Source organism: Epinephelus lanceolatus, chromosome 10, assembly GCF_041903045.1.
Source record: "Epinephelus lanceolatus isolate andai-2023 chromosome 10, ASM4190304v1, whole genome shotgun sequence".
Lineage (NCBI taxonomy): Eukaryota > Metazoa > Chordata > Actinopteri > Perciformes > Serranidae > Epinephelus > Epinephelus lanceolatus.
This window is the reverse complement of record NC_135743.1, coordinates 34,678,241-34,704,599: the sequence shown is the minus strand read 5'-3', so window position 1 is coordinate 34,704,599 and position 26,359 is coordinate 34,678,241. Positions and strand designations below refer to the sequence as shown.

At 40.7% G+C, this 26,359-nt stretch overlaps 1 protein-coding gene and 1 long non-coding RNA gene across 6 annotated transcripts in view; one reads left to right on the top strand and one right to left on the bottom strand.

Moving 5' to 3' along the window:
- LOC117266197 (proprotein convertase subtilisin/kexin type 4-like) overlaps nt 1–25,399 on the top strand; it is a 227,562-nt gene extending 202,163 nt beyond the window's left edge. For 3 of the 4 annotated variants that reach the window (XM_078171966.1, XM_078171965.1, XM_033641244.2), the window contains 4 exons: nt 6,305–6,428; nt 12,828–12,997; nt 17,405–17,482; nt 18,204–25,399. In XM_078171966.1, the coding sequence (XP_078028092.1) occupies nt 6,305–6,428; nt 12,828–12,997; nt 17,405–17,482; nt 18,204–18,389 (558 nt within the window). In that variant the 3' untranslated portion in view covers nt 18,390–25,399. The remainder of the gene's footprint in view (nt 1–6,304; nt 6,429–12,827; nt 12,998–17,404; nt 17,483–18,203) is intronic. The other variant, XR_013492226.1, reaches the window with a different exon arrangement.
- Nucleotides 9,542–26,317, bottom strand: LOC144464530 (uncharacterized). 2 transcript variants are annotated; one of them, XR_013492228.1, is made up of 4 exons: nt 26,167–26,291; nt 19,462–19,597; nt 18,322–18,429; nt 9,542–11,389 (listed from the first exon to the last, which is right to left on the bottom strand). It is a non-coding gene; the product is annotated as an uncharacterized LOC144464530 (long non-coding RNA). The 2 variants fall into 2 exon arrangements; XR_013492227.1 differs by lacking the exon at nt 19,462–19,597 and having other exon boundaries at nt 26,167–26,317.
- Nucleotides 26,318–26,359: the final 42 nt, after the last annotated feature.

Below are 26,359 nucleotides of genomic sequence, written 5' to 3'. Positions count from 1 at the left end.
TAAATATCACCCACTGTGTGTTGGCACCCGTCACAGATGGTCGGGGGCGAGGGCACCCTGTGGGCACAGGATACCTATTTCTGTTTGTCTGCGTGCTTTGTGTGAGACTGGGAGGCACAGAGAGTGTTACTCTGTGTGTGCACGCTCATGTGTGTGTGTGCATGTGTGTATAGTTTGCACTGTAGCTGTTTGTATGTGTCATGTGCACTCTTTCAGTGTGTGCTTGCGTGTGTGTGTGTGTTACAGAATGTTCGGTCGTGTAATTGCATCCCTGTGTGTGTGTGTGGTGTGTGTGTGTGTGTGTGTGTGTGTGTGTGTGTGTGTGCACTGTGACACTGTAGGTATCTGTATGTCTTACCTCAGAACATATACGCCTGTTTTTGCAATTCAGTCCATATTTGTGCAGTGTGAGTGTGCATGTACACAATTTAAACGTTTGTGCTAATCCAACCCAGTGTGTAATACTTCACTTGTTTGTGTCTAAGTATGCTGCAGTGTGTGCGCGCCTGAGCGTGTGTGTCTCCCAGCATGCAATGTGGCCATGATGGCCCTGTTTTGGATGATTGATGTGTTGGAGGGATCAGCGAGGAGCCCAGGTTGGGCCAGAGCCTCAGTCTGACACACTGCTGCTTCCCTGCTGCTTTACATATGTAGACACAGCAAGACTCCTCCTCCCCTCCCATCTGACTCTGCCTCCCGCTCCAACACAGCCAACGCTCACAGGTTCCTTTTTAGGGTTTTATTTTGAAGCTTCTCTTTTTTTCTGTGAAAGTAAGTGTAGTGAGTACTGTGTGCTTTTCTGGCAACTTCCTGTTTCACATTTTACACCAGATTGTCAGTACCACGTTCTGAGGTGCCGTGGGTGAAGGTAATAAGGCTGATTTATTTATACTTTGCCAAATAAGTTTTACCTCTGTATTGTCTTATTGCCAGATTATAAAGAATTATAATAATTTATCTGTTTCTGGTAGGTGCAGGGTTGCGTTCTAATGAAACATTTACATATGATACACACAAGTACACCTGCTTTATGAGTATTGTTTATCCTTATTTCTCAAGAGATTGTGACGGTCTATATGCTTTTCCACCATCACAAAAATGTTGGTGTAAACACAAAATGTTTGTCGATGTTGTTCCAATCATGTGTCATAAGTGAAATTTATGATAATATCAGCTGCAGAGAGAACAGTATCATTATTACGTTTACACTCAAAAGAAGAAATTGTAGACTACTAGACTACACATACAGTATTCACCTCAGTTCATTTTAGGACAAGAATAATGTAACAAGTAAAATGATAAAGTTTTTTCCTTTTTGGACATGTTAACACATTTTGACTAACAACTCTTGAATCAAATCTTTTAAAATCTCCTCTTTAAGCATTTTTTTTCTCATTTTTTTTATTGGGAACAAATGTCATACAGAAATCAAGCTCAAGGTACAAATCTGTGTTCCACAGTTATTTTTCCCCTTTTTGGAAAATGTGTGCTATAACAGGAACAAAGCAACATCTTCCTTCCACTTCCCACCCACCCTCAAACTTAATAAAAAGAATAAAATAATAATAAAATAAATAAATAAATAAAAATAAATAACAGACAGATATACATGCAGCTAAGTTAAGTAACCAGACCACAAAAAAATAAATAAAAGAAAATAAAATAAAATAAATAAAATGACATAAAACAGGGAGGTATGCCCGATAGGAGGGATGCTCAGGGTGCCCACCTCACAGGATATAAAGAATCATTTTAGATCCAGAAAGGTAAGATTGTTTACATATGAGATGATAGGCTGCCATCTTTTGTAAAAGTTGGCAGTCGAGCCTCTGAGAGAATATTTCACCTTTTCTAATGACAGAAAGGATATTAAGTCATTCAACCAAGATATAGGAGAAGGAGGGTTAGGGCTCTTCCACTGTAACAGAATTCGTCTGTGGGCTATAAGCGAAACAAAAGCAACAACATCTGAATTTTTCCTAGTCAGGCTGGTTGGTATAGGGGGTACACCAAAAATGTCTATCAACGGACAGTGTTCCAATGTGATATTGAGGGCTTCGCCTAACGTTTTGCAAAAACAAGTCTAGAATTCGGCCAATTTTGGGCAAGAGAAAAAGCATTAAGCATTATTAGCAGTGATCTGTGTCAGACAGTTGTATAGAAAAAAAGAGCAAAGCAAATACATGTTTTAGTTCTTTGTAAGTCATTCTTTGAGTTTAAGTTATTGAATATTAGGTTATTATTAATATTTTCATGTAAACTTGTGGAAAAGTGAACCTAACAGGTTTGATTAGGAGTTCAAAAGAATCAGATTCGACAGGCAAATTCAATACTGATTTCATTTCACCCTTTATGAAGAGCTGGAAGTGATGTAATACACAACTTTAGCATGAGTCATAGGCCTTTTTTCTTGGAAGACATTTTGACATGTCACAGTATGTAATAATAAATAGGAGTTAATAATGAAGGTGGTTGAATTCTGCTTCAGTGTCAGGGTCCTGCTATTGTACATGCTTGCTCACAGCCATGGCTTACTAGAACAGAGCCATTGTTAATGTTCTCAGTAACAACTGTACTTTTAGAAGTTGCAGAAGTCAGTTTCTGCTAAAACTCTCTATCACCAGTCGCTTTCATTCCCAGTCACAGTTGTCGTTCCCCTCTCCTAACTGTTTGTGATTCACGGCAAACCTTGGGTAATCATTATTATTAGTACCTCCACCAAGGAGGTTATGCTTTTGGTTCAAAATGGGGTTTTGAGGATTGCGGAAAACTTGCTGGCGTCGTTGTCATGAAACTTGGTGGAAGAACCCATTAAATTTGGGAGTGCATCTGAATCAGGGGGCGGATACACTATTTTTTTTTCTCACTTTCATTAATATCACAAGAGTGAAGGTACTGGTAGTGAAATATGCAGAACTTGAAAAATTTGTTGCAAAAGGAGCAATACTAAGTGTCGCCTGAATATCAGGAAAGTTGCAGGCTCATTCTGGGGTACAGCTGACCCAGTGGAGCTGCTCAGTGTCCAGCAGTAGCAGACTGTGGTGGCACAGGGCAGCCGCTACATCAGTGCAGAGCAGAGCTTTTTTTTTTTTTTTTTAACTTTGGTAAAAAGAGAGCCATTTTTGAGTTTCAAGAAACTTATTGGCATTGCCTCCAACATCAAATTTTCATCTCAAAGTGTCATCTCCAAACAGGTGCCAAGTCATGTTTCCCTTTTCTTAATTTTTTCCGACCCTTGCGTCTCCTTTACTGTCATTCTCGATGGTGTTCTCGGTCTTCCTCTGTTTGCCTGCCTCTGTCTCACTATCTCTTTTTGAACCCCTTTCCCTTCTCAGGCTCATCCTCTATCGCTGGGTATCACTTTCCTCTCCCTGACACTCACCCGTTTCGATAGCCTGCCATCTCTCGCCCATCACTAATCCCCCCCACCTCTGTTTTTTTTTTCCTCTGTCTGTAGTTTCTCTCTCTGGCTTTGAAATCCTTCCCCTCTCGCCTCTGTTCCTCTGCTTCTGCTAATCCTTTCATTTTCTTTGTCTCTCTTTTGTCTAAAAGTCAGTTTAATTTCTCCTTCCTTTATGCCCTGCTTTTCATCTGCTTGTAGCTCTCACACTTTTCTTTCCACTGTAGTTGAACATCATTTCTATCATGCCAGCAGTACACCATAAATTACCAGACATGAAAATGTGATGTTTTACTGTAGAATAATAAAGTGTTTGTAAAGTTATGGCTTCCAATAACAGTATTAATGAATTTCATGGACCCCTGTGTCAGGAGAGAAAATTTATGTTAAAAATTAACTTCAGCTCAATTAAAAACAATCAGGCAACTCAAAATATTTGACTCATGAGGTTTCCAAGCGACAGCGGGGTCGCAGCTCCTCGGTAAGCCATGTCGACCCAGTAGAAAGGCATGCTGGGAGGCTGGCAGGCATGCGAGGCATATTGATCCACCTGTGGCATCCAGCTGTTTGTTTACCAACAACAAATCAATGCAGCACTCGGCTGGGGGCCACCATGCCTGGCCTCTGGTCTGCTGGGAGCACTCACACATACACTCTCAGACATATATAGCACACACACACACACACACACACACACACACACATATACATGCAGGCTGGACAACGGCTTTGGCAAATGCAGAGAGTTTATATGGAGTAAAGTCTTTGACCTGCACTGGAGTATTTTTTGGAGTAAGACATCAAGCAGTTGTTTGTATATACAATCTAAATTTAGGTTGATGTTTTTTTTATTTGTAAAAATGGAAAAAGCTGCATTAAAGGGATAGTTTGGATCTTTTGAAGTAGGACTGTATGAGGCACTTATCCATAGTCAGTGTATTACAGACATAAAATTTCAATTGGCACGCCCCCAGTTTGGAGAAACACACTGGATTACCGCCACAGAAGCTAAGCAATGCACCGTTGTGCCTGGGGGCAGCAGGAAAACTTATTTTAGCCACATAAAAAGGTCGCACCGAAAGAAATACCAGTTTAAGTGTATGTATAATATTTTCACTGCTTTAACTTCCTGTCAGACAGTGATTTCTGACAGGGAACTGAGACTGTTATTTCGTACTCTTCAGAGCCAGACTCCATTTCCAAAAAAAAAGTAATTTTAGCTTGCCAAACACAGGAGCTCCCGGTCCACCGCTGCCTCAACCAGCTTGTTTGTGTTATTGTGTTAGTTGGGATTCACCAAAGTCACACAATAATACAAACTAACAAGCTAGTCCGTTGGAAGGGGCTGTCTGCATCTAGGTACAGGGGTTAAACTATTCTCAATGTTGCATACGCTTAAATGGATATATATATATATTTTTTTAGGTGGCTAAAATACATTTGGCTGCTGCCCCCTGCCCACATTAGTACATCATGCTGCTTCTTCAAACTGGTGGCATGCCAACAACCATCCCCTCTATGTAAGACACTGACTGTGGATAAGTACCTCATACAACCCCACTTCAAAAGATCCAAACTATTTCTGTAATCCAAATAGTGGTTCTGATATAGAACTGCTTCGGTGATTAGCTAAACATTACTATAAGTGGGAGTTTCAGATAATTCAACTATATTTGAATGTTTCAAATAAGTGTTTCCAGTTATGATGATCTGTCTGTTGATTGATCCTGCCTTGGATCCTGGAGGATACCATTGCAAGTTCTGAGTCAAAAAGCTAAAGTGAGGCCACTAATAATGGTGTTAAAGTCAGAGTTGAATGACAGGTCTCTCTTTTTTAGTTTTCTATAATGCCATCAGATTCATGACTCAAGCCTGAGTGAAGTGACTCAAGTCCACACCTCTGCAATAATCTAATGCCAGAATCAAACTACATGATATAAGCCCTCAGAGGCAGGTGTAACATGTAACGTGTCAAAGTAGAAGATAGAGGAGGCGGTATATAAGATAGTTTGCAATAAATGTTCCTCTATGGGCCTTTAGAAAACAGATACATGTGACATATTTTCATAGTATTTTTTCATATTTTTATTGTAATTTTTCTATTCTTTATATATGTTTCTTTCTCTTCTCTCTTCTTTCTCTCTATTTCCATTTCCTCTTAATAAAGTTTATTGTATGTTAAACCCTGCTTGGCAAAAAACCTTATTCTGATTCTGATAAAAAGACACACACACACACACAAACACACCAAACATTCAAAGTCACAAATCACATTCATAAAATGCAAACAGTGATACAATAAAATTACCATAAAACTTAATGACACCGTATCACTCATAGCTAAATGACTGATCTCTCTTTAAAAACTGTTTCAGCTTGAGTTGAAAATGATTCAAGTCATGATCCACTTTGAGATCTGTAAGTAAGGAGTGCCACATGTTGATCCCCTGAACAGAGAGAGATGCCAAAATAAGGATTCACAACAAGGCACTCTATAGTTTCCCATAGATGCACGCTGAGAAGGAACCACGGAGCATCTGAGGAATCGAATATTGGCAAATTTATTGAAAAGATCAAAATTTGCTATTTAGTTTTTTAAGAATATGGTGGCAGTGGAATTATGTATCATTTAAAGGCACTATTGTTGTAGAAACTGCTTATGACCAAGAAGTTATACAGTAACTTTGGTTTCAACCTGAGGTAGAACCATATTTGTGTCAGGAATAGTTTACTGAGCAGTGTGTAATAATTTACTACATTAAACCAAATGATAACACCCGGCATTTTTGTTATTTCCTCTTTTTTTTCTTAATGAATTCAGTCCACACAAGTAAGTTTTCCACATAACTCAGTGTGGGGTTTTTTTTTTGGTGAAATGATGCCCCTGCTTATGTTTATTTCCAGGTGACTGACCACAAAGGCACAGTGAGGAGCTGTACGAGGTCGAGTGACAAGGAAGCATCCGGAGCCTTGCTCAGTGTTCAGCTCATCCTCTACGGCACCTACCACCCACACAGGACCACACACGGTATGTGAGAGTGTCAACCACACACATGCAAACTAAGGTGAGAATGGAGGCAGGGTTACTGTAGAGGTTAAACACATGCTCTGAGTTTACTTTGTTTACTTTTTAAAAACAACACCCACTGAATTATTCTGTTGAATAAAAAGCAGAAAATGGAAAAATTAAACAAGTATTTTAAGAGAAACTTCTAATGTTCTAAAGTTTTCCTCAAGTGTAGAGCAGAAATGTCCCAACCCCGCACTTCCACCTGCACCTGCCATCTCTGCTTCTTTGGCTGAGGCAGTGTAGTCAGTGTAGTCAGTGGAAGTCAGCCGGGCCACTGACCACAGGGACTGTGATGTGTAATTACAGCGTGACCCCTGGCTACCCTCTCCCCAATCCCACCCCCTCCTCAACGATGTGTGTCAGCTCCCCCGGTGCCCACAACCTCCACACACACACACACACACACCTTGTTAGCCATACCAGCACGAAGCCACAGCACCGTCCTCCGTGTCCCTGTCGGGGGTTTTAGGGTTGTTAAAATCACCGAGGCATGCTGGGAGAGAGACATTGAACCAGACTTTCCTGTTGATCTCTGTCAACGGGAGTTCCCACCGGTCAAGGAGGTCCTGGAATATCATGGACTTTTGAAAGATAGTCAGGGAAAGTCAAGGACCTTAACAAATTTACTGTTCAGGCTAGGAAATTTAACATATGGATACATTTGACAGTTTGTCTGTTCTTTATCAGCATTAAAACCTAGATTTTAACCAATCTTTAACAAAACCAGGTGACAGGGAAAGAAGGAGGAATGCTTTTAGGGCACAGAAGTACTCCAGCTCAGTTCTGGAAACCTGGAAAGAGATGGAAAGGTCATGGAATTTCACCAGAGGGCCACAGTGGGAACCCTCTCTATCTGTGTGTCTCTGTGTGTCTCTGTGTGTCTGTGTGTGCGTGTGGAGCGTGTGCGCGTCTTGCTCTGTTGCTCTCTCGTCTCTTTCTGTCAAGATGCTGATCTCTCTGTTGAGAAATCAATGCTCTCCCTCCTCCTCCTCTCCCTCTCTCTCCATCCATCCATGTATCCCTCCCCGTGCTCCTGGATCTAACCCAAGTTCAAGCTGTTAGTCAATCTGCTGTCCACACACACACACACACACACACACACACACACACACACAGACTACTCATTCACAGGTTCTTATAGTGTTGCTATTCCTCGATATTTTCCCCAATGACATCACTCTGTAGTTTGCCAGGTCTGAACTTCACACCGTCACTTAATGATTATAATTTCCTGACAAGGTCCTGTTATGCTGTATGTAGAATATATTTGAATACTACTTTACTATTTTAATATTGTTAAATATATCAATATGTAAGAAAATTATTTAAAATGTTCGAAAACAGGCTCATTCTCCTTTTTACAGAGGCTTTGATGAGGAGATTGATACCACTCTCATATCTGTACACTGAATATGAAGTCAGAGCCAGAGGGTGCTGAGCTTGGCTTAGATAAAAACTCGAGATGCTTGGAGGCTGACTTTTTACCTTTGGACAGAGCTAGGTCAGCTGTAATGCTAGCTAAGCTAACTGTCTCCAACCTCTATTTTCCAGGTTTCCCATGGTCATGTAAAATCTGAAAAAGTCATGGATTTTCACAGTCACATTTCCAGGCCTGGAAAAGTCATTGAATTAGTAAAAATCATTAAAAGTTGTGGAAAAGTCATGGAATATGGTTGTGTATGATAACATGTTTGCAGTAGTTTTCAGTGGATAACCTTCCATATAATGTAACATAACAGCAAATTTATTTTCTGAAGCTGTCAACTTAACGAAGTGTGACATTTTTTTCTTCATTTTACCCCAGAGTTCCATCTCTTCCTCATGTATGTCAGCTATAGCTGAAATTATGTTTTTATAGAGCTTGAATCTGATATGTTTAAAAAATGAGTCCCTGAAAAGTCGTAGAAAAGTTTTGAAATTTTGTCCATGAAAATGTGAGGGAACCCTGAGTTCCAGACGTGAGAGTGGTATCAATCTCCTACTCATCTTGGCAATATAGTAAATATGTGTTTTTTATTTTTACATCATATTTCATGAGTTAGAGAGACCAAACTCCGGATGGAGCCACATAAACTATCTGGCCACACGTATTTGGAGACCTGAACAGAGTATGTGCAGTATGGCACCTGTATATTACACCTATATGTGTTTGTCAAACATGTAATTCCAAATCGTGGACTTTTCATCAGAGTTTGGAATCATGCTGCAGGGATTTGCTCCCATTCAGCCACAAGAGCACAGTGTCACTTAAGATTGCTTATCTTTTAACTTCAGAACTTACATTTCGAGCACCTGTGAATGTCAGAATTTCACCTGGGTATCAGAAAAAAAATCACGCTTACTGTCCAGAAAGTTTTAGTGTTAATAAAGGATCTGTGGGGTGATTTAATGATTTCTGTTCTGCTCACAGTCAACTTTGTGATTATCACAGAGTACACACACATCCCAGTGGGAGTAGAAATCACCATGTAAAAAAATATATACTGATTTTCTGTGACTTGTGGTGTACTCTGTCAAAGTCCTGGCACATCTGTAGTTCACTGAAATAAAAACAAAGCAGTACAGGTGCTGATTTATTTAGTGTACCCAGCTAAAACTAATGCAGTCTACAACAGCAGTGACAGTAGGTCATACTGTTCAGTTTTTGTTGAAACCTTTAGAGAGACTTTTGTCGACCTATGTATGTTAATTTGGGCGGACAAAATATTAGGAACACCACTCATTATAATGCAGTGATTCTCAAACTTTTTCTGTCATGCCCCACTTTCAATGCCGAAGAAGATTATGTGCACTCCACAATTTTTTTTTTATCATTTATTAACATTAATTGGAGAAGCACGTAATTAACAAGGATCCATACTGAATTTTTAAAATAAAGGTCATCATGTTGCATCAGCTAATTCTTCTTCGTTTATTTTCCCTGCTTACATCATATTGATTCAACTTTTCTCCTGGTCTTCCACACCCCACCTGCAGTGGCTCTATGTCCACCCCAGGGGCGCCCGCCCACAGTTTGAGAACCATTGGTATAATGTAATACAATTAAACAGCAGCACAAACCGCAGCCTCCAAAATGATCATTCAGTTTTATTGACACCTCTTTAAAACACTTTCAACAAACACTGACCAACACAACCTTCATGAAGGAAGGATTTAATGACAGTTGCTTGTATTATACTGTATTTGTTATAGTTAGGTATACTTAATAAAGCGTACATGCTGTGTGACCTGAAACGAAGTTAAACAGAATTCTGAAGGGGATCAAATCACCAATTTTCGTGAAAAAAAAACACAGGAACAATTAAATAAATTTTGGGTTTATTGTTGGAAAATATGTTTCTCTTTTCTGTTACTTTAACAGTTGACATAATACATGCCAAATCACATGGGCCTGTTACATAATGGCAACTGACTGGTGATTTTGATGGCTATGATCTCATCATCAAGAAGGTGCCAAATTTCCTTATGTACTTTTGTCTACCTTAAAGTGAAGTCAGCTGCATTTACAGCACAGAAACTTTGGTACTCAGGATATCATTTATAATGTATTAGACGTGTTTGTAAATGTAATTGTTTATAGAGCTACATTAAATCAGCAGTCCATTTATAATGCACTCTTCCAACATGCTCCATCTCTCATATAGGCCAGATAGCCAGCAGACACCAAAGACTGAGCTCTACGCTCATGATGTGTAGGATGAAGCTCCATTTCCAGCCTGGGTGTCTTTTATGATCCGGCCTCGTCCATGTGTGTGTTTGTGTGTGTTTCTGCATCTCTGTACGTGTGTTTGCCCCTGTGTGTGTTTGTTTGGTGGCTGTGCAGCAAGTGAAGGTAAATTGCTGTGATTATGTGGCAGTAATTGAACAGGGATGGTGTGTTTAATTGAGTTGTTGTTTCCTGATGTTTCTCTGTAGTAGCAGGAGCCGCCGCGCTGACAGGTGCCTCGTCTCGCCTCGCTGAGATGAGAGGGTTTTTTTCTATATACCATCATGTAGGCTTTGTTGTGTCTTTTTTAAGCCATGTTTCTGTGTGTTTTGGCTTAATGGCGTTTGTTTGGTTGAAGGGTGTGTGTGTGTGTGTGTGTGTGTTTGTGTGTGTGTGTGTGTGTGTGTGTGTGTGTGTGGGTTTTACTGTTTCACCAGATAGTAGGAAGCATGGGGTTTGTGAGATGGTTCTCTGAGCTCTGACAAGTTGTTTATAAGGATGTATAGTAACTTAAATATATGTGTTTTTGTGTCTTCCTGTCTGTCAAAGTGTGTGTGTGTGTGTGTGTGTGTGTCTGTGTGTGTGTATGCAGGCTTACCTGCATGTATGTGTCGATATATGCATGATGTGCTTCTTACATGTCTGTGAGTTTGTCCACAGAATGTATGTGTTTGCATGCTTGTGTGCATGTGTTTGTGTTTACATGTACTCTATATCTGTGTGTGTGTGTGTGTGTGTGAGAGAGAGAGAGAGAGAGAGAGAGAGAGAGATTGTGTGCGCATGTGGCTCTATCTGATCTGCCTCCTGGGCTCTATGGCCCAAATCAAATGGTAGGAAACATCAATTTCACCATGCTCTCTCTTCCTCCTCCCTCTCCTCCTCTCTCCTTGTATTATTTCTTCTCTCCTCTTGCTCTCCCCTCAGCTCCTCACTCCTTCTCTCCTTCGCTCCTCCCCTGATCGGTGTCTTGCTCTTTGCCGAGGTGTGATTACGTTCCTCCTCTGAGCACCAGTGATCTAAGGGGTTCAGTGTGTGCGTCTATATGTGTGCATCTGGGTGTGTTTGGTGACTGGTTGGTGATCTGAGCAGCCCGCCGCTGCGTATTGTGCGGCGCAATTCACGGACGACGTCTCCAGATGAATGCCTCCATTCACAATTACAGCCTCTCCATTAGCTGCAGCCCTCGCCGCCTTGTTGTTGTCTTTCTTCTTCTCTGCAAAAAAAAAAAAAAAAGCAATTAAAGCAGGACAAAAACAAGCTGGAACACAAGCAGTGTACCTGGAAAAGAAAAAAAACAGCAAGGGAAGGGGTGTGGGAGTGTGTGTGTGTGTGTGTGTGTGTGTGTGGGGCGGTGATTCTTCAGTCGGAGTTCAGACTACACACTATCTCTGTTTTATTCTCGAGAAAATCCTCCTGGATTTATTTGAACATTCATGCATGAATGCAATCTCCTCTAAGAGACCCACACAACTATTCAATGTCGGGTATATATTTTTGATTTTCTCGTTGTACTGCAAGTGTGCCTGTCTTACAGTTTGATTCTTAAAAGGATCAGATTACTTCAAGTGTAGAAAGCTGAGGACAAACCCTCTAAAGTGAGGTCATTTTGGTGCTCATGGTCTTGAAGGGGCTAGTGTAGGATTAAAACTTTGATTTATGGTTAAGGTAAAACATAAGATTAGTTCTGTGATTCAGTTTTTTTTTTCTTTCAGCCCACAGTATTACACTTTAGAGAATGTGATACACAATGAGGGAATGGCGGCATCTCCATACAAAGTCATTTTTTAATCAAAATGTAACATTAGAAAGGCTGAATGAATATGGCAAATGCATTTTATATGATAAAAGTGTTGTACCACACAGCAGAAATTTAGCAATGAATTGAATTTGAAACACATTTGTCTAATTATTAAAGATTTCGCTTTAAAATGTCTGAATTTTGTTAAAAATGTCCTGAAATATTTGTTTATCACAACCTTTTATAAGGTGGAGTTCCCTGTTTGTTATGCATGCGTACAAGATGCTGTCATGTTTGAATTGCCACAACTGGTTTTTCATTAAACTAACAAGTTCACTTCTTTTTTTGTGGTCATTTTATTTCACATCTTATTGTGACCTCTTTACAATAAAAGCTAAGTTCTGTTAATATAATGCCTTCAGTGTAAAGAAGCAGCAGTGGGAAACATTTGGTTGGCATTAGCAAAAAGTATTAAGTCACAGTTCAGCTCAGATATGGCTGAAGAAGGATGGATAGCACTGAGATAAAACAAATTTTGCTGCCAGTCCCTCATGGTGGAAATGGCAGGAATGGCGGACTCCATCACTACCAACAAAAACTACCATATAGAGGGTAAATTGCAGAAATAAAAAACATTGAACAGCTTCTGCTGATCATAAATAGTATTAAAAACAGGAATTGATTTCTCAAAAGGATTGTAACTTAAAGTACTGTATACGCAGCAAAATCCCGCAAAACTATTTTTTTATTGCTCTAGCAAAGTAAATGTATTAAGAGACATATCTTTGGCAACATTTCAAACATTTGTGCAAAATTGACTTGACATTTGGATAGAAATGTAGCTACTGAGGCAGATAGTGCCATGCACCGCTTTAACAGCAGTTCTGTGCTTTCTTTTTTTTTTTTTCTCCAGAGGAACCCCTGCAGAGCATTGTGTCCATGGGGTCGCGTCACCCCGTCCCTCACAGGGAGGTGTATCAGAGGGACCGTTACCCACCTCTCGACCTGATTCAATGGGTCTACCAAATGGAGAGAGACAGGAAGGTACAGGCTGCTGATATCACTGTTCCGGCCAGACGCAAGGTACGGTACTGTACACAGTGCGGGAACACGCATGTTTCACACATCACACACACTGTGATTTACTATTCCAATAAATCACTGGCGCCGCCTAATTTCCTATGGATTTCAATTTCCCCCTGGACATATCTGCATTGATCAACTTCAGGTGTAAGGATGTGCCAGGCGTCGCTCACTGTGACACTGAAGAATGGCTTACAGATCTCTGCCATACGTGTGTGTCTGTGGGTCTGCGTGTGTGTGTGTAAGGGTACGACAGTGGGATTTGTGCACATGCAGCATTTCTGTTCAACGCTGTCGTCACCGCCGAGGCTTTAGGATACAAATCCTCGAGTCTGAGTAATAACATCTGAAAATGTCAGAATCATACAAACGGAGACAGTTGAATGGGGACTTGAGATATTGTTATTCTGATCATATCTGCTCGTACTGAGTCTAGGCCTGATTATGAGGAACAATTAAATATCATTCTGGCTTCACCAGCAGTTGTTACTGCAGAAAGAAGAGCAGGGTATAACTCCTCTTTGAAATTAGAGGACATTTTGTGGTCTACTGAATCATCTTTCAGCACAGTGTCTGAACTGAAACAAATATAATTCCCTTTCAGACTAATAATGCATTATCCTCTCACAATCATTGAAGCCTTCAATCTGTGTCCTTTACGCTGCATTATGAGGCCAATTACAGCTCTGATAAAAGTGTGCTGCTGGACAACAGGTAGCGCTGTTTGTGTGCATGCTGCTGCCTGACATGTCCTTGTAGGGGTACACAGTCCCCGGGCCTGTAGATGAGTTTTGAGCCGGTCTTAGGAGGCAACGACGAGCCCTGACAACGTCTTTACCCCGAGTTCCTCCCCTAGAGGCAGATCTGAATGGATCGTAGAGGCAAGGAGGAGAAATAAATTGGAGAAAAGGATAAATCGATGCTTGGCGGAGAGGCAAACAGACCTTCCAACCCCCGGCCCAGACACACACACATATACACACACGTAGCACGGCGTGGCTTTTTTTCCTTGGGCTGTATTGGATTGGTATGCAGAGCCGAGGAGAGAGACGCTCAGAAAAAGACTTGGCCTACAAATGATGTCCTTTGTTTGATCCACTAGGTTGGGAGGGGGGGTTGGTTGGTTGGTGGGTGGATGGGGAGGGTCGTCCCACAGAGATGGTGGAAGGGCTGGGAAACAAACATCTCTGTCTGTGAGCCTCTCTCTCCCTTTCTCTCTCTCTCGCTCTCGCTCTCTCCCTCACTAACAGCTTCTCATCTAAGGGAGGAGAGAGATCAGCTCCGGGAAAAGCTGGTTGTCATCTGTTTCTGTTGATGACTTAGAGGACAGAGAGGATATGGTGTAGGTGTGTGCATTCCAGTGCTTGGATATATGCTAAATCTGCCAGCTTTTAACCTGAGGGATATTAATGGTTTATCACCACATGGGTCTTTGTTGTTTTCTGTAGTTTTGGTCATCATTTTAAAGCGTAATAAATAAAACTGATTTGGAACATGGTGACATCTATAAAAAAAGAGCAAATCAGACAGATTTGATATGTTATCATCACCCAAAACTACAAAAATACAGCCCACAATTATCCTTTATGACTCATTTGGGCCTCATGCAACAACATTTTCGTGTTCTTACCCTAAACGTCTGCGAGGCTTACATACGAGTGTTTCAAGTCAGATTCACCAAACTCTCCTAACTGCACAGACTTGACATAAATTGCTTGTTTGAACTTAATGAATGCCACCTGTTCATGAGGTTTTGATCATTAGAATCAACGCTTTATAAGGCTGCCTGTTCCACTTTATTCTTGAGGAAGTTCAATTCACAAGAATCTCAAGCAAAAGTTAGAAGAAAAACTTAATATTGCGAAGCTCGAAGCCCTGTTGTTGAAAATCAACAGAAAAAAAAAACAAATGAAGTAGTGTCAGTGTTGGTGTTAGAGGATCAGAAAATATGGGGAATACATCTGCGGCTGTCGACGCTGTGACATGGCACAGAGGATACGGCAGCACAAAAATTAAGAGATTGGTTTGATGTAAAGTCAGACGGCAAAAAACAAAGTCTGTGATCAAAAAGGAGTAAATGTGACAGTGAAGGATTAATGACTCCATTATAGGTGATGTTACTTGCATAAAGACCTATGGATTTTTATACTGAATTGAATAAGTCTTGTTAAGTCTCTGGTACCAAAATTGAGTTGAGTTGAGCTGAACCATGAGGTGAAGAAGGGATTTAGTTGGTGAGTCCACATGCACACACACACAGTGACAGGGCTAACTGTTAGCATCACACAGCTAACGCAACCTAATAGTTATTAACAGGTTTAATGACTGAATCGAGCCATTTTGGTGTCTGCGTGAGTTTGTTGGGACCCTTTAGTCGCTTGGTGTCCAATGTTAGCTGCTGCTGCTGCTGTGTTAGCTCGTGCTAACTGGGCAGAGCGTCTCTGAGACTTTCCTCCAGTGCTGCGTGTAGCCTGTGTAACAGAAATACTGAATCTTATAAACATAACCTCAAATATTAAATGTGTTGAAGTTAGTATGCTGTTTGTCAGGCATTGTCTCGGTTTCAGGACCTTTCTGAACATTCATTGTTGATTCCTACCGAATTATTGCATACGAAAGCAAAATATCATTTTATTTTTGGAAAGCAGTTGTGCAGATTTACTTTATTTTGATGGAAACGTAGCTAGCAAGGCAGGTGGTGCTGTACAACACTTTAACCGCAGTTCTGAGCTACTCACAGTGAGTTGTAACAACTGTACTTTGTGTTTAGTGCTAATTATTGAAGGGATGAACATGTTAATACCTACTAAACATCTGCAGGTTAGCATGCTGACATTAGCATTTAGCTCAAATGCATTACAGCCTCACAGAGCTGCTAGCGTGGCTGTAGACTCTGACAATTCTATTTTTGCTTTAGTTCATTTTGGAAAAATATTTAGACTCTAAACTCATTCAGACTAGGGCATTCAAATTCTTAAGTCAGATAAGTGTTTCTCCCCTGTGGAGAAAGGCAGACTGTCTCTACATGACTCATACAACAGGCCCGGACCACTGCTCAGACAAGTGGTTCTTACACAGAGTTTCATTAAGTCAGACCAACTTCAGTCTCAAAATAAATTTTTAAAATGCTCTTAAAAAAATTCAACCCTGACTCCAATTATTTATGCTCAGGATTTTGCTCCATCACCGCTTACCTTGTCTACACTCCACCACACTATTTCTATTTCTCCTATTTCTGGGACATACACTATTCTCAGCTCTCCACCAACAACAGCATACGATGCCATTTTATTTTAGCTTGGGAGTTCTCTTTTCGCTCCATGTCTTTTTATAGTTTTGCTGTTCATACTGTACTCCCCGCTGTGCTTCTATTTTCATGAATGCTGTGAGAAATAATTGAAAGCGCCGTGTACGGTGCCGTCTGTTGCAGCGCTCCCACTTCCTCATGCCTTGTAAATACTGTATCACTGAAGCCCCCGCTGTAAGCTGCCGGCTCGGGATTCCTCACAACTCTGAGACGTCAACACTCACTGAAAACTTGAGCCAAGATCAAATCGTAACCAGAGTCGGAAACGTCGCTCCCGTGGACAGAGCCAGTTTTTGATTGATTTCAAATTCAGCTGTTTGTCCTTGTCTTTTTCCTTGAGAAAACAGGGTTGAATCAGATTACTTCTGGTGCTTTTTTTTTTTTAAACTCATGACATCCGTGAGGAGGGGGAAAGGATGTCGAAGGAGTCACAACCCCTGCTGCAAGTGGTGCTGGTGTGAACTGCAACAGATGGAGGACCTCAAGGAGTCCTAACAAGAACAAATAGTGTACCACAACAACTATAAATAAATCATGGCATATTAGAATCGGATTAAAGGGCCATTCCACAGATTTTTACACATAGATGTAAAGGTCAGATTACTTGTCATCGCCACTTAGCCTGTGCAAGCTGCTGTGTAATGTCTCCTGTAGACAGAATACTCTGAAGGAAATTTGGGAGAAAACAACCCCCGACAATGTCATAAGGTTTCTTTATGCAGATTTGCAATTTTTAACAGAAAAGGCTATGTTACAAATCAGTAACCTCTGGGCATGGAAGTTGAAAGCCACGGGTGTTGTACAGAAGGCGGGATGAATGAAAAGGTTCTATTGGTTGCATTATGGGAAATGTAGTACCTAGTGTTCTGGAGCTTGCCCTATACTAGGGACTAGAAGTCAGCATATCCTGACCTCTGCTGCTTTGATTTTGACAATTCTTTTTAAAATCTGTCTCTTTAGAGTCCCCCACCTTAATGCAAGTTGAACTGCAGTGACTCCTCTTTTGTGATCCTGGGTGTCATTCTTAGGAACAGGATGTGGTCCATGACTCTGCACTATCCTGCCATTTATTTGTCTTTAACATCAAATATCTGTTCCAGATGTCGAAGATTTCTGGAGACTTAGCATTGAATAAACAGACAGGCAACAAGCCCCTGGCGTCCAGTGTGGCTTTCCAGGTAAGCTTCAGCACCACAAGTCCAGATACTGCAGTCAAGTTTCCATCCAGATAACTGGTAGAAGAAAATGTAAAGTAATGCACGCCTTCATCCACTATGCTGTTGTGTGAATATTAGGAGGTAGTTCATCAACATTAACATTTGGTGGCTGAAATTCTCTTGAGCCACATCTTTTTTTTCAGATGTACTGCATTTCCACTCTGACTTTTTGTGCGTAAATTAAAAATGTGCATAAAAACATCTGGATGGGAATGCACTTACTGATTGTTTTCGACTGTGGAAGAGATGAAAGGAAACAATGTGATTCTGTAAATGAGATAAATGTGTGTTTTCATGCTACCCCATTTGGTCACCACCACTGTATTTCTTACAGGCTGCTGTTACATCTAAAACAATTCATCAATTAACTGATTAGCTGACTGACATTTTTTTATAATCAGTTAATCCTTTCATCCTGTCTTTTTTTTTCATGCAAAAACAACAACCATTCCCTGATTCCAGCCTCTCAATTGTGAGGTCTGTCTTTACCTTATGTGATAACTAATTGAGCATCTTTAGGTTTCAGATTGTTGGTTAGACCAAACAAAGAATTTGATTAACTGATGTTGAAAGTAATAGTTGCAGCCCTGGTGGCTTTTACTGTATGCTACTACAATAATTTCCTGTAGGTGAAGTTTTCTCATGTCACACACTCATATTCCTGTCATTCTATATCCAACAGTTACAGCAGACAGATGTTGTACAGAAGTCCTCCATGGGGTCAAGACTTTCTGCTGTGCAGGAGCTTCATGAGCCAAAGACCATCAGGGACAATGTGGACAGAGAGCACAGGCCCTTACCATCACAGGTTCTCCAGGATGTTGTCAACAGGCAGACTCGTCAGATCCAGGAGGAGGAGAAATTGTGAGCAGAGAGTCAGGAGAAGGGACAGGGCATTGGGCAGGAAACTGAAGAAAAAAAAATATGAACCACGGGTAAATAAAGACTGTTATTTTCCACTGTGCAGAAAGCTAACTGATCATGAATCAATTCCATGTACAGTACGTTGACTGTGTGGCCTCAGTGTTGGCACAGATTATTTATTGTGGATTCCTAGCTTGGCTTTAAAACTCAATCACTCTCCACAGAAACACACACAAACATATAAATCTTTCTGCAAAAACAAATAGTCTCAGGAGCAGGTCCCTACACTCATCCCCCCCTCCTTTGCTTTGCTTTCAGATGTTGCAAAGGTTAGTGAAAGATATGTTTGTCTTTTTCCACTTCATTGAAGGGTGAATTCAGCTCAGTGCAATAAGAAATGGATTATCCATTCATTAAAGGGGCTGTGTCACTCCTCATTGAGTTGGACAAATAGCAAATTAATTTCTAGCCGCCTAATTTCTCTCTGTTCTCCACTGAATTTCCGATATCGTCGAATTACTGATCACAGCCATGTGAACTCCCTCAACTTTTTATCAATTCATTAAAAATGTGCCACAGCGGAGATGCTACAGAGGAAAAATTCTCTCTCTTATTTCTGCATGCTTCCTTTACCACCGCAATGCTGTATACAAACAGAAATCAACTGGAGTGTTTAATTGAAATTAGGATATTAAAAACACCAGAAACCGTTACAGACCGTGTTGAGAAAAGTTACTTTGTTGCCATTTTGGAGTCAGACAGAAACTTTTAACCGGTGCATCTCACTGTGAAACAAAGATGTCAGTGTTTCCGAGTCAAGTGCAGGTCTGTAGGTAATGGTGTTTTGTAAAGTAGCAGTAGTGTATTGACAGGGCAGTATTGATGTTTCAATTAGAGCAGCGTTACATAGTGCCGCAGCATGGTAACACGGTGCGTCTCCTGCCATCTGCTCTGCCTCCACGTCTGACGAACGAGGCACGTGGGGCTAATCGAGCCGCACATGAGCAATGGGACTGCGAGATCTATCACACATACACACACACACACACACGCACACACACTCGTCCTATACGCACGTCCTTATGCAGAAAAATGGGGGGAAAGACGAGGGAGAGCTCCTCAGCCCTGCTGTTTAAACAGCCTTCGGAAAGCCTGTGATTCCTCCCCTTCTCCCTTCACGTGTGCCACAGGAGCAGCCAGCAGGTTATTTCTCTGACAAGGAAACAGGCAAACACACCAGATGCACGAGTTAAAATTCTTCAAAAGCTCATCTGACGGGAAGACAAAAAAAGGGAACGGCTTCTGCCAGGTTTTCTCGTGCTGGGACGGTCTGAAATAACAGTGTGCATTATGCCTGGCGTTATTGCCTGCCAAACCACACGAATCAAAGACCTCATTGTGTGGATTACCTCGTTAATCTGTTGATGCCATTGAGTAGTATTGCAGGTGTTAATGTGCCAGGTTTTTTTTCTCTCTCTCTCTTCTCTTATTAGGGAGGTGTAGCGTTAGGTTGGTAATCTGCTTTAAATGCTTTCTGGGGAATGAGACACGCTGAAACCCAGCCAAGAGAACTCTGCTATCGTGAAGAGCTTTCTCTTAATACAGCACACAGAGGGGACTGACTGACTGAGGCTGCGGCGCCGATGCCAACGGGGACGAGCTAGTGAGCTACACGCCCCACGCCACTTGTTGGAATATATGACTGTATGAATAATGAAAGAGGAAGAGGAAAGTGATATTGCTAAAGCAGTCCCACAATGACATCCATCACAGAAATGGCTCATTGCTCTTCTTCCTCTGTTTCCTCCTGCAAAAACTCCCCAAGTTGTGTCTCTTTGGAGGAGCTAACCAAAGCTCAGCTCTGTGCCTGCATGAGCTGATTTAGAGGTGAACTCCTAAACCAAAAGAGAAAGAAAGATAAAGAGACAGACAGAGAGAAAGACAGAGGGAAGGGGACAGAAAGAGAGGTAATCCTCCCTTTTTTCTGCTCCCCAGGGTGGTCTCTTCATCCAGGGCCTCAAAGAGGGGCAGAATACACCTCCCCGCTACAATGGAGGGGACCCACAGGGGCTGTTGCTATCTGAGTGTGTGCGAGTCTATGTGTGTGTGTGTGTGTGTGTGTGTGTGTGTGTGTGGGTGCAGCTTTAAGCAGGCCTTTGAGTGGCCTAATTGCATTGGAATACAGCAGTCTGAGAGCTGGCTCAGATCACGGCGGGCTGCTGGAGGGGTTAGCGCCCGCACCTCGACAGCCACACTCAGCAAAAGAGCCCCGGCACAATGCACACAATTAATGCTCTCCCTCTCGTTAACTCTCTCCCCACTTTTTGTCCTCTTCTACTTTTCTCTCATTCTCCTCCTTCTCACCCCGTATCTTACTCTGTCTCCTCTCCTCTCTCTTGTTCCTCCCTCCCGACCCAGTGTGTAGTCACTCACCCACTGTATTAATCCTCCCATACAGCCTGTCAATCTCCCTCTCTTTGATGCACACAACAATTACAGTAAGGATGAAAGGCGTGGGTCGGCTCCCGTTATGTAAGACTTGAAACGAGCCTTGACGAGAATTATTGATATCTGAACAGCTAATCTGAAATAAAACCTCGACAACATGACATCTCTGTTATTACTTTGCAGCAATTGATCTGCACTTGATTAAAAAGTATTGAATGTTTAGTCTTTTACTGTATACTCCACGATGCAAGTTACTTTGTTATAACCCAGGATATCTTTAATTTCGAAAATACAATCGTGTTTATTAAAGAAAATTTGTTCTGATTTTGTATCTGGTCTGGTATGAGCCAAACAAGTCAAAGTTGTGGCAGGTGGTAGAAGCCAAGCAACGAAATACTCAATTAGTGATGATTGTTCCCTTAAGACAAGACTGTAATAAACCAATTATGCTCCAACAGGGACTATTTTATGTCTTTGTGGCACTAAATGCTAAGTTGGTAAACATCTTACTGTACCTCATTGGATTATATCTCCAACTGTAATAGTCCTGATATCATAACAGTATTCAATAGGAGCACATACCTACCCATATACATAGTTAGAGGTGAAACAATTAGTTGATTGACAGGTAATTTATATGCAAGTCTTTTTAGGTAAAAAAAAAAAAAAAACAAGCCTCCCAAATGTGTAAAAATTTGCTGGTTTTTTTTTCAACTTCTATGATAATAAACTGAATATTTTTGGGTTTTGGACTGTTGGTTTGATAAAACAAGCAGTTTAAAGATCCCCTCCAGACATGTTTTAAACACAAAAATATTGCTCTGAATAATAATTTGTGTCCCATATGGTTTTTACAAACACACAAAAACAAACAAAAAATTGAAATTACGTCTACTCCTTCATCATTGGAAAAGTATCTATGAATATGTAAATGCGCTTTATTTACACACTTTAACTATTAGACACAAGATGTCTCCTATCTACTGAAAAGTCCATTCTCAGTGTATGTACATGGGAGGCTCCAGTTTCCACTTCGCACTTGTAAATTTGGAACATGATTGGCTCCAGACTAGTTGTGATGTCACAAAATCCTGCTGGTACACTCAGGTGTTACACTGAAGATGAGCTCGGAGAAACGTCTCTACAGCAGATGAACTTTAAAACAGCTTGCTAGTGTCACACTCGGCACAGTCAAGCTCCAACATCACAGTCAAGTAACAATAAGCAAAACAAATTTTTAACTGGAGGGGGACTTTAAATATGTCATCTTGGGTTCTAGGAAATTGTGATTGGCAAATTTCACTGGTTATATGACAAAAATGATTAGTTGCAGCCTTACCTACAGTAATGTTGTATAGCATTGTTGTAAAGTTATCACACATGTGCTATATCTCCGTAAGAAGGAGTTGAGACCACAAGTTACTGTATATTTCTCCTCCTGTAGACAGTGGCCAGTTTATTAAATAGGTTAATATAGTTACACAGATGGATCCCAGCCTCTTTCCCTCCAGTTTGGACTCAACTGTCCTTGTCTTTAAATGGGGCTCAGTGGACTGTGTGTGTGTGGAACAACCAATGATTTTAAAAACATATCATATTTAACCAGCCCCTCCTTTGATTTTCTTTATTACACGAGCCGTGTCTTAATAAAATCTAATTATTTCCGCTCACAGGACGCTTTCTGGTGAGAAATTGGCAGAGGGATGTGAGCTGATGTATGGGGAGACAGTCGCCTAATTAGAGCGTTAGAAATTGAATCTTTACAGCACATGGGTCATATAATTATCCTACTGTTAATTTAACGCTTACATTCTCTGCTGTTCATTTTTATTCCCTTAAACGTAGTTTGGCAGCGGCCCTCGCTGCTCTGCGCTGTGTTTTTACTGTACGAGAGGAGGCAGCATGGCCCCTAACATTGGCCCCTCTGAGTGATTGAATAACTGAGGACCCTGCAGTCCAAATAACAAGGCTCGCATCATTTATGCATTGTTAAGCCATGTAATTGAAACGAGCCATAGTTTGCATATTACACCATTAAAATAATGTGCTTTGCGTTTCTCCCAACACGACTATTTAAGCCTGTGTGGCGATGTGGTAATTCCTTGAATTACAGCCTAATTACCACAATGTTCTTTTGATTTGGCCGATTTCAATGTTACGCCACAATAATGTTCAATATTACCAGAATGAATTACTGAGCCGTGCCTGGAAACTTTTCCTCGTATGACTTAAATCCTGGCAGCTTCATGTGCTATCAGTGCAGCTGGATTCACATCCATAAAGGATTATTAGCCTATGAAATGAGACCCATTAAAGGCCCAATCAGTAATACTTAATTGAAGAGCTCGAGTTACACATGGAATAGGAGCATTTTGTGTTCGACTGATCATCATAGGCCTGCGTTATATCACTGTTTACAGATATTATTAATGTAAACAGACCAACAAAATCAGAAAACATCACAGACGTCTAATTACTGTTGTTTATCCTTGCAAAAGTGACTTTTCTAATAATTACAAGTCATAACAATTTCTAATTGTATTTGAAATATTACTACATTTTGGTTGCACATTGTGTCTTTAAAGGATGAATATAACAAACTATGCATCAGATATACAACTTTGTGTCCCTAAATTTATTTCAGCATAATCACATTTTATATTTCATTCATCTTTGTAACATCAGAGATTAACAATGTGTATTTTGGCCACTAAAGCAGCATCAAGACAAAGGAAAAGTTGAAGAACAACTTAAATCAGTGTGCACCAGTTCAGGTCATATAAAGCAGGGAACAGAGAATATTTTATAATTAGCACTTGCCCTTTGTTGCATGTCCCTGTATTGTTCTCAGGCCTCAGTCTACACACATGACATGTGTCTTTGTGTGAACTTTTCGAATAAATTAACATTGCTAAGAATGATTTGTGAGAGTGCATATTCACTGTGTGGACTTTTCTGTTTTTACTGCACAGTTTGAATTTTTTTTTTTTGGCTGAAAATATTTCTTTGATAATTGCTTTTTTATTGCCTTTTAATTTTACTGCTCGGTCCAAGTTATTAAATAAAATGTTTAATTACAGTTTCAGTCATTTGCATAGTTTAGAAGTTATAAATTGTGGATATTGAAGAACTGTCTCCATTGATTTATAGGTTTAATTTGTGGCCAGTATGTATTACTTAATTTCTGGTGGATTGAATTGTTATAGGCCATAGACCGACCAAAAGTGCTTTTTAATTGCATCTGTACAGTAGGAGTTATTAATGTTTTCTGCTGTTCAAAATTAAGGAGCTGCTTCAGAAGTTAGCAAGTTGAAACATACTCCTGCCAAACAACATTTTTGAAGTTCTGTTTGTAATTTCTTTTTTCACACAGTTTGCTTTATCTCACTGCAGTGTGAGGAGCAGCTTTGAGGACAGACATAATCTCTCATCTTTTTCACTTCTTCTAGTCCTTTCTCCCTCTCAAGGCCCTGTGCTCTTTACCCCTCCCTCCTTTATCCCTGCGAAGGCTTTGTCCCCGCAGCAGAGAGCCTCTCTAAATAGAGGCCTTTAGATAGTCCAGGAACAGGGAGGGGGGGGCAGCAGCGACGCGACTGCTGTTGTTTCATTTACCTCTCCCTATGGCAACCAGCAGCGGTCGGCCAGGAATGTCCCCTCTCTGGACAAAGTCCTGGTCCCTGAAGCTGACACTGGGGGGACGACAGCTGGGACGGGATGGAAACCTGCCCTCCCTGCCCTGGACTGGAGGCCTGAGTCTGGACTTAATCCTCCTCTTCACTTGTGTCTTTTCTCACTTTTGCTGGATGATGAGCAGCCAGAGAAGCTTTTCACACACTATTAACTCTAAAATAGTTGTATATAGGACCAGAAAATAATTTCAAAATCTCTTTTGGTGATGTAAAGAATCCTAAAGGGTTTTCAATACTGCTGAACCACCCACCAAGACCCTTTACAGTGCTGTAAACAACCATTTAGGAGCACATGAAATGCTTCAAACTACATGTGTTAAAGGAGCATTTTGGGAACCATATAAATGGTGTTTTTCAATCTTTAAGAAAAAAAATCTTTTAAGTCATTCAAGCTATATATAGAACCTCAAATCCAGCCTGTGTGTAGGCCACTCCTCCCTGTGCAGGCTTGTTAATTCACTTTACAGCCTGGCAGAATACAAAAGTGGATTTGTTTACTTTATGGGCTGTTAAAAGTTTTTCAGTCAGGACATATGATAGATGTCTACATTTACAAGACTTCATTGAGAGAAATGTACTAACTTACACTTTTATAAACACTGATGAATGCTGGTAAAAATTACAGGATACTGTCATTAATAGTGGTTAAAATAGGTTGCAGGAACATAATGGACTCCAATGGTCATTGTTTTTTAAATGAAACATGTCAATTTAAACTGTTATAAAACTTACTTGGATGCTGCGAGGACAGATAAGAGAAGACTATAAGTCAACATATGAGGTCCAGCACTGTCCAGTTTACTCACAGTTTGATCCAATTTATTCACGTTTTATTACAAGGAAGATTTTTACCTAATAAAATTGATTTGCTTGAAAAGTGCCTGAGCTTTTTTCCTTTGTAAGATATCTCGATTTAGAAAGCACACTAGTTGTATTATTGATGTATTTCTCCTGCAACACACCATGCCTCACATCTCAATAACAAAGTGAACTTCACAGGACACTATGTGCTTTATCTGCCTGTTGTCTTAAAACCGGTTTGAATAAATTAGATTTCAGACTATTTTCTTTGTTCCACAAGTGCATGAGCTTCAAACTTCAATGCCTAAATTATGCTATTTTAATTTCAAACTAATGGTTGAGTGATGGAGTATGTAAAGATGATCAATACTCAGTATATTCTCTCATACACACACACACACACACATATAACGCTGCATAAGTAACATATTAATATGCATACACCTACAGCGTCTTAGCAGTAATCTTGCAACACTGCAGCACTCATAAAAACATTAAACTGCATTTTTTCTGTTATAGGCCTCGTCTATGAATATGCAGATTATATATATGCCTGTCATTTGAAATCTATCAGCTTTTGCTGCAATAAAAAGGTTTACATCGCCTAATCAAAATAGGATTTTACACACTCGTTTCCATAACATTTAGTATCATAAATGTGCGCAGAATTACAGTTAACAATTAACAGCAAAATGTAAAGTCTACCTCAGTAAACAGTTGTATATCCTACACACAAGCTTATTTAATCTTCCCATTAAGGGGAAGCTGGTCTCTGGATCTAGGCTACCCTCAGCCTGAGTCTTCACACAACATGATTATCAAAGTAAATCAACTGTATCTTACAGTTGCACTGCTGATCCCGGTGCTCCGTCTCCCCATGCTGCACTCCGGCTCTCCGCTTCCACGGGAGCCTCAACTCGCACCTCTCCAACAAAGAGAGTAGTGTTTGTTGAGACTTCCCCGCAGCCAATCGCTGCGTCGTTGCCCTTGGTAACCACGTCCATCATCCTTTGACGTCCAATGAGCAGCGGGGGCG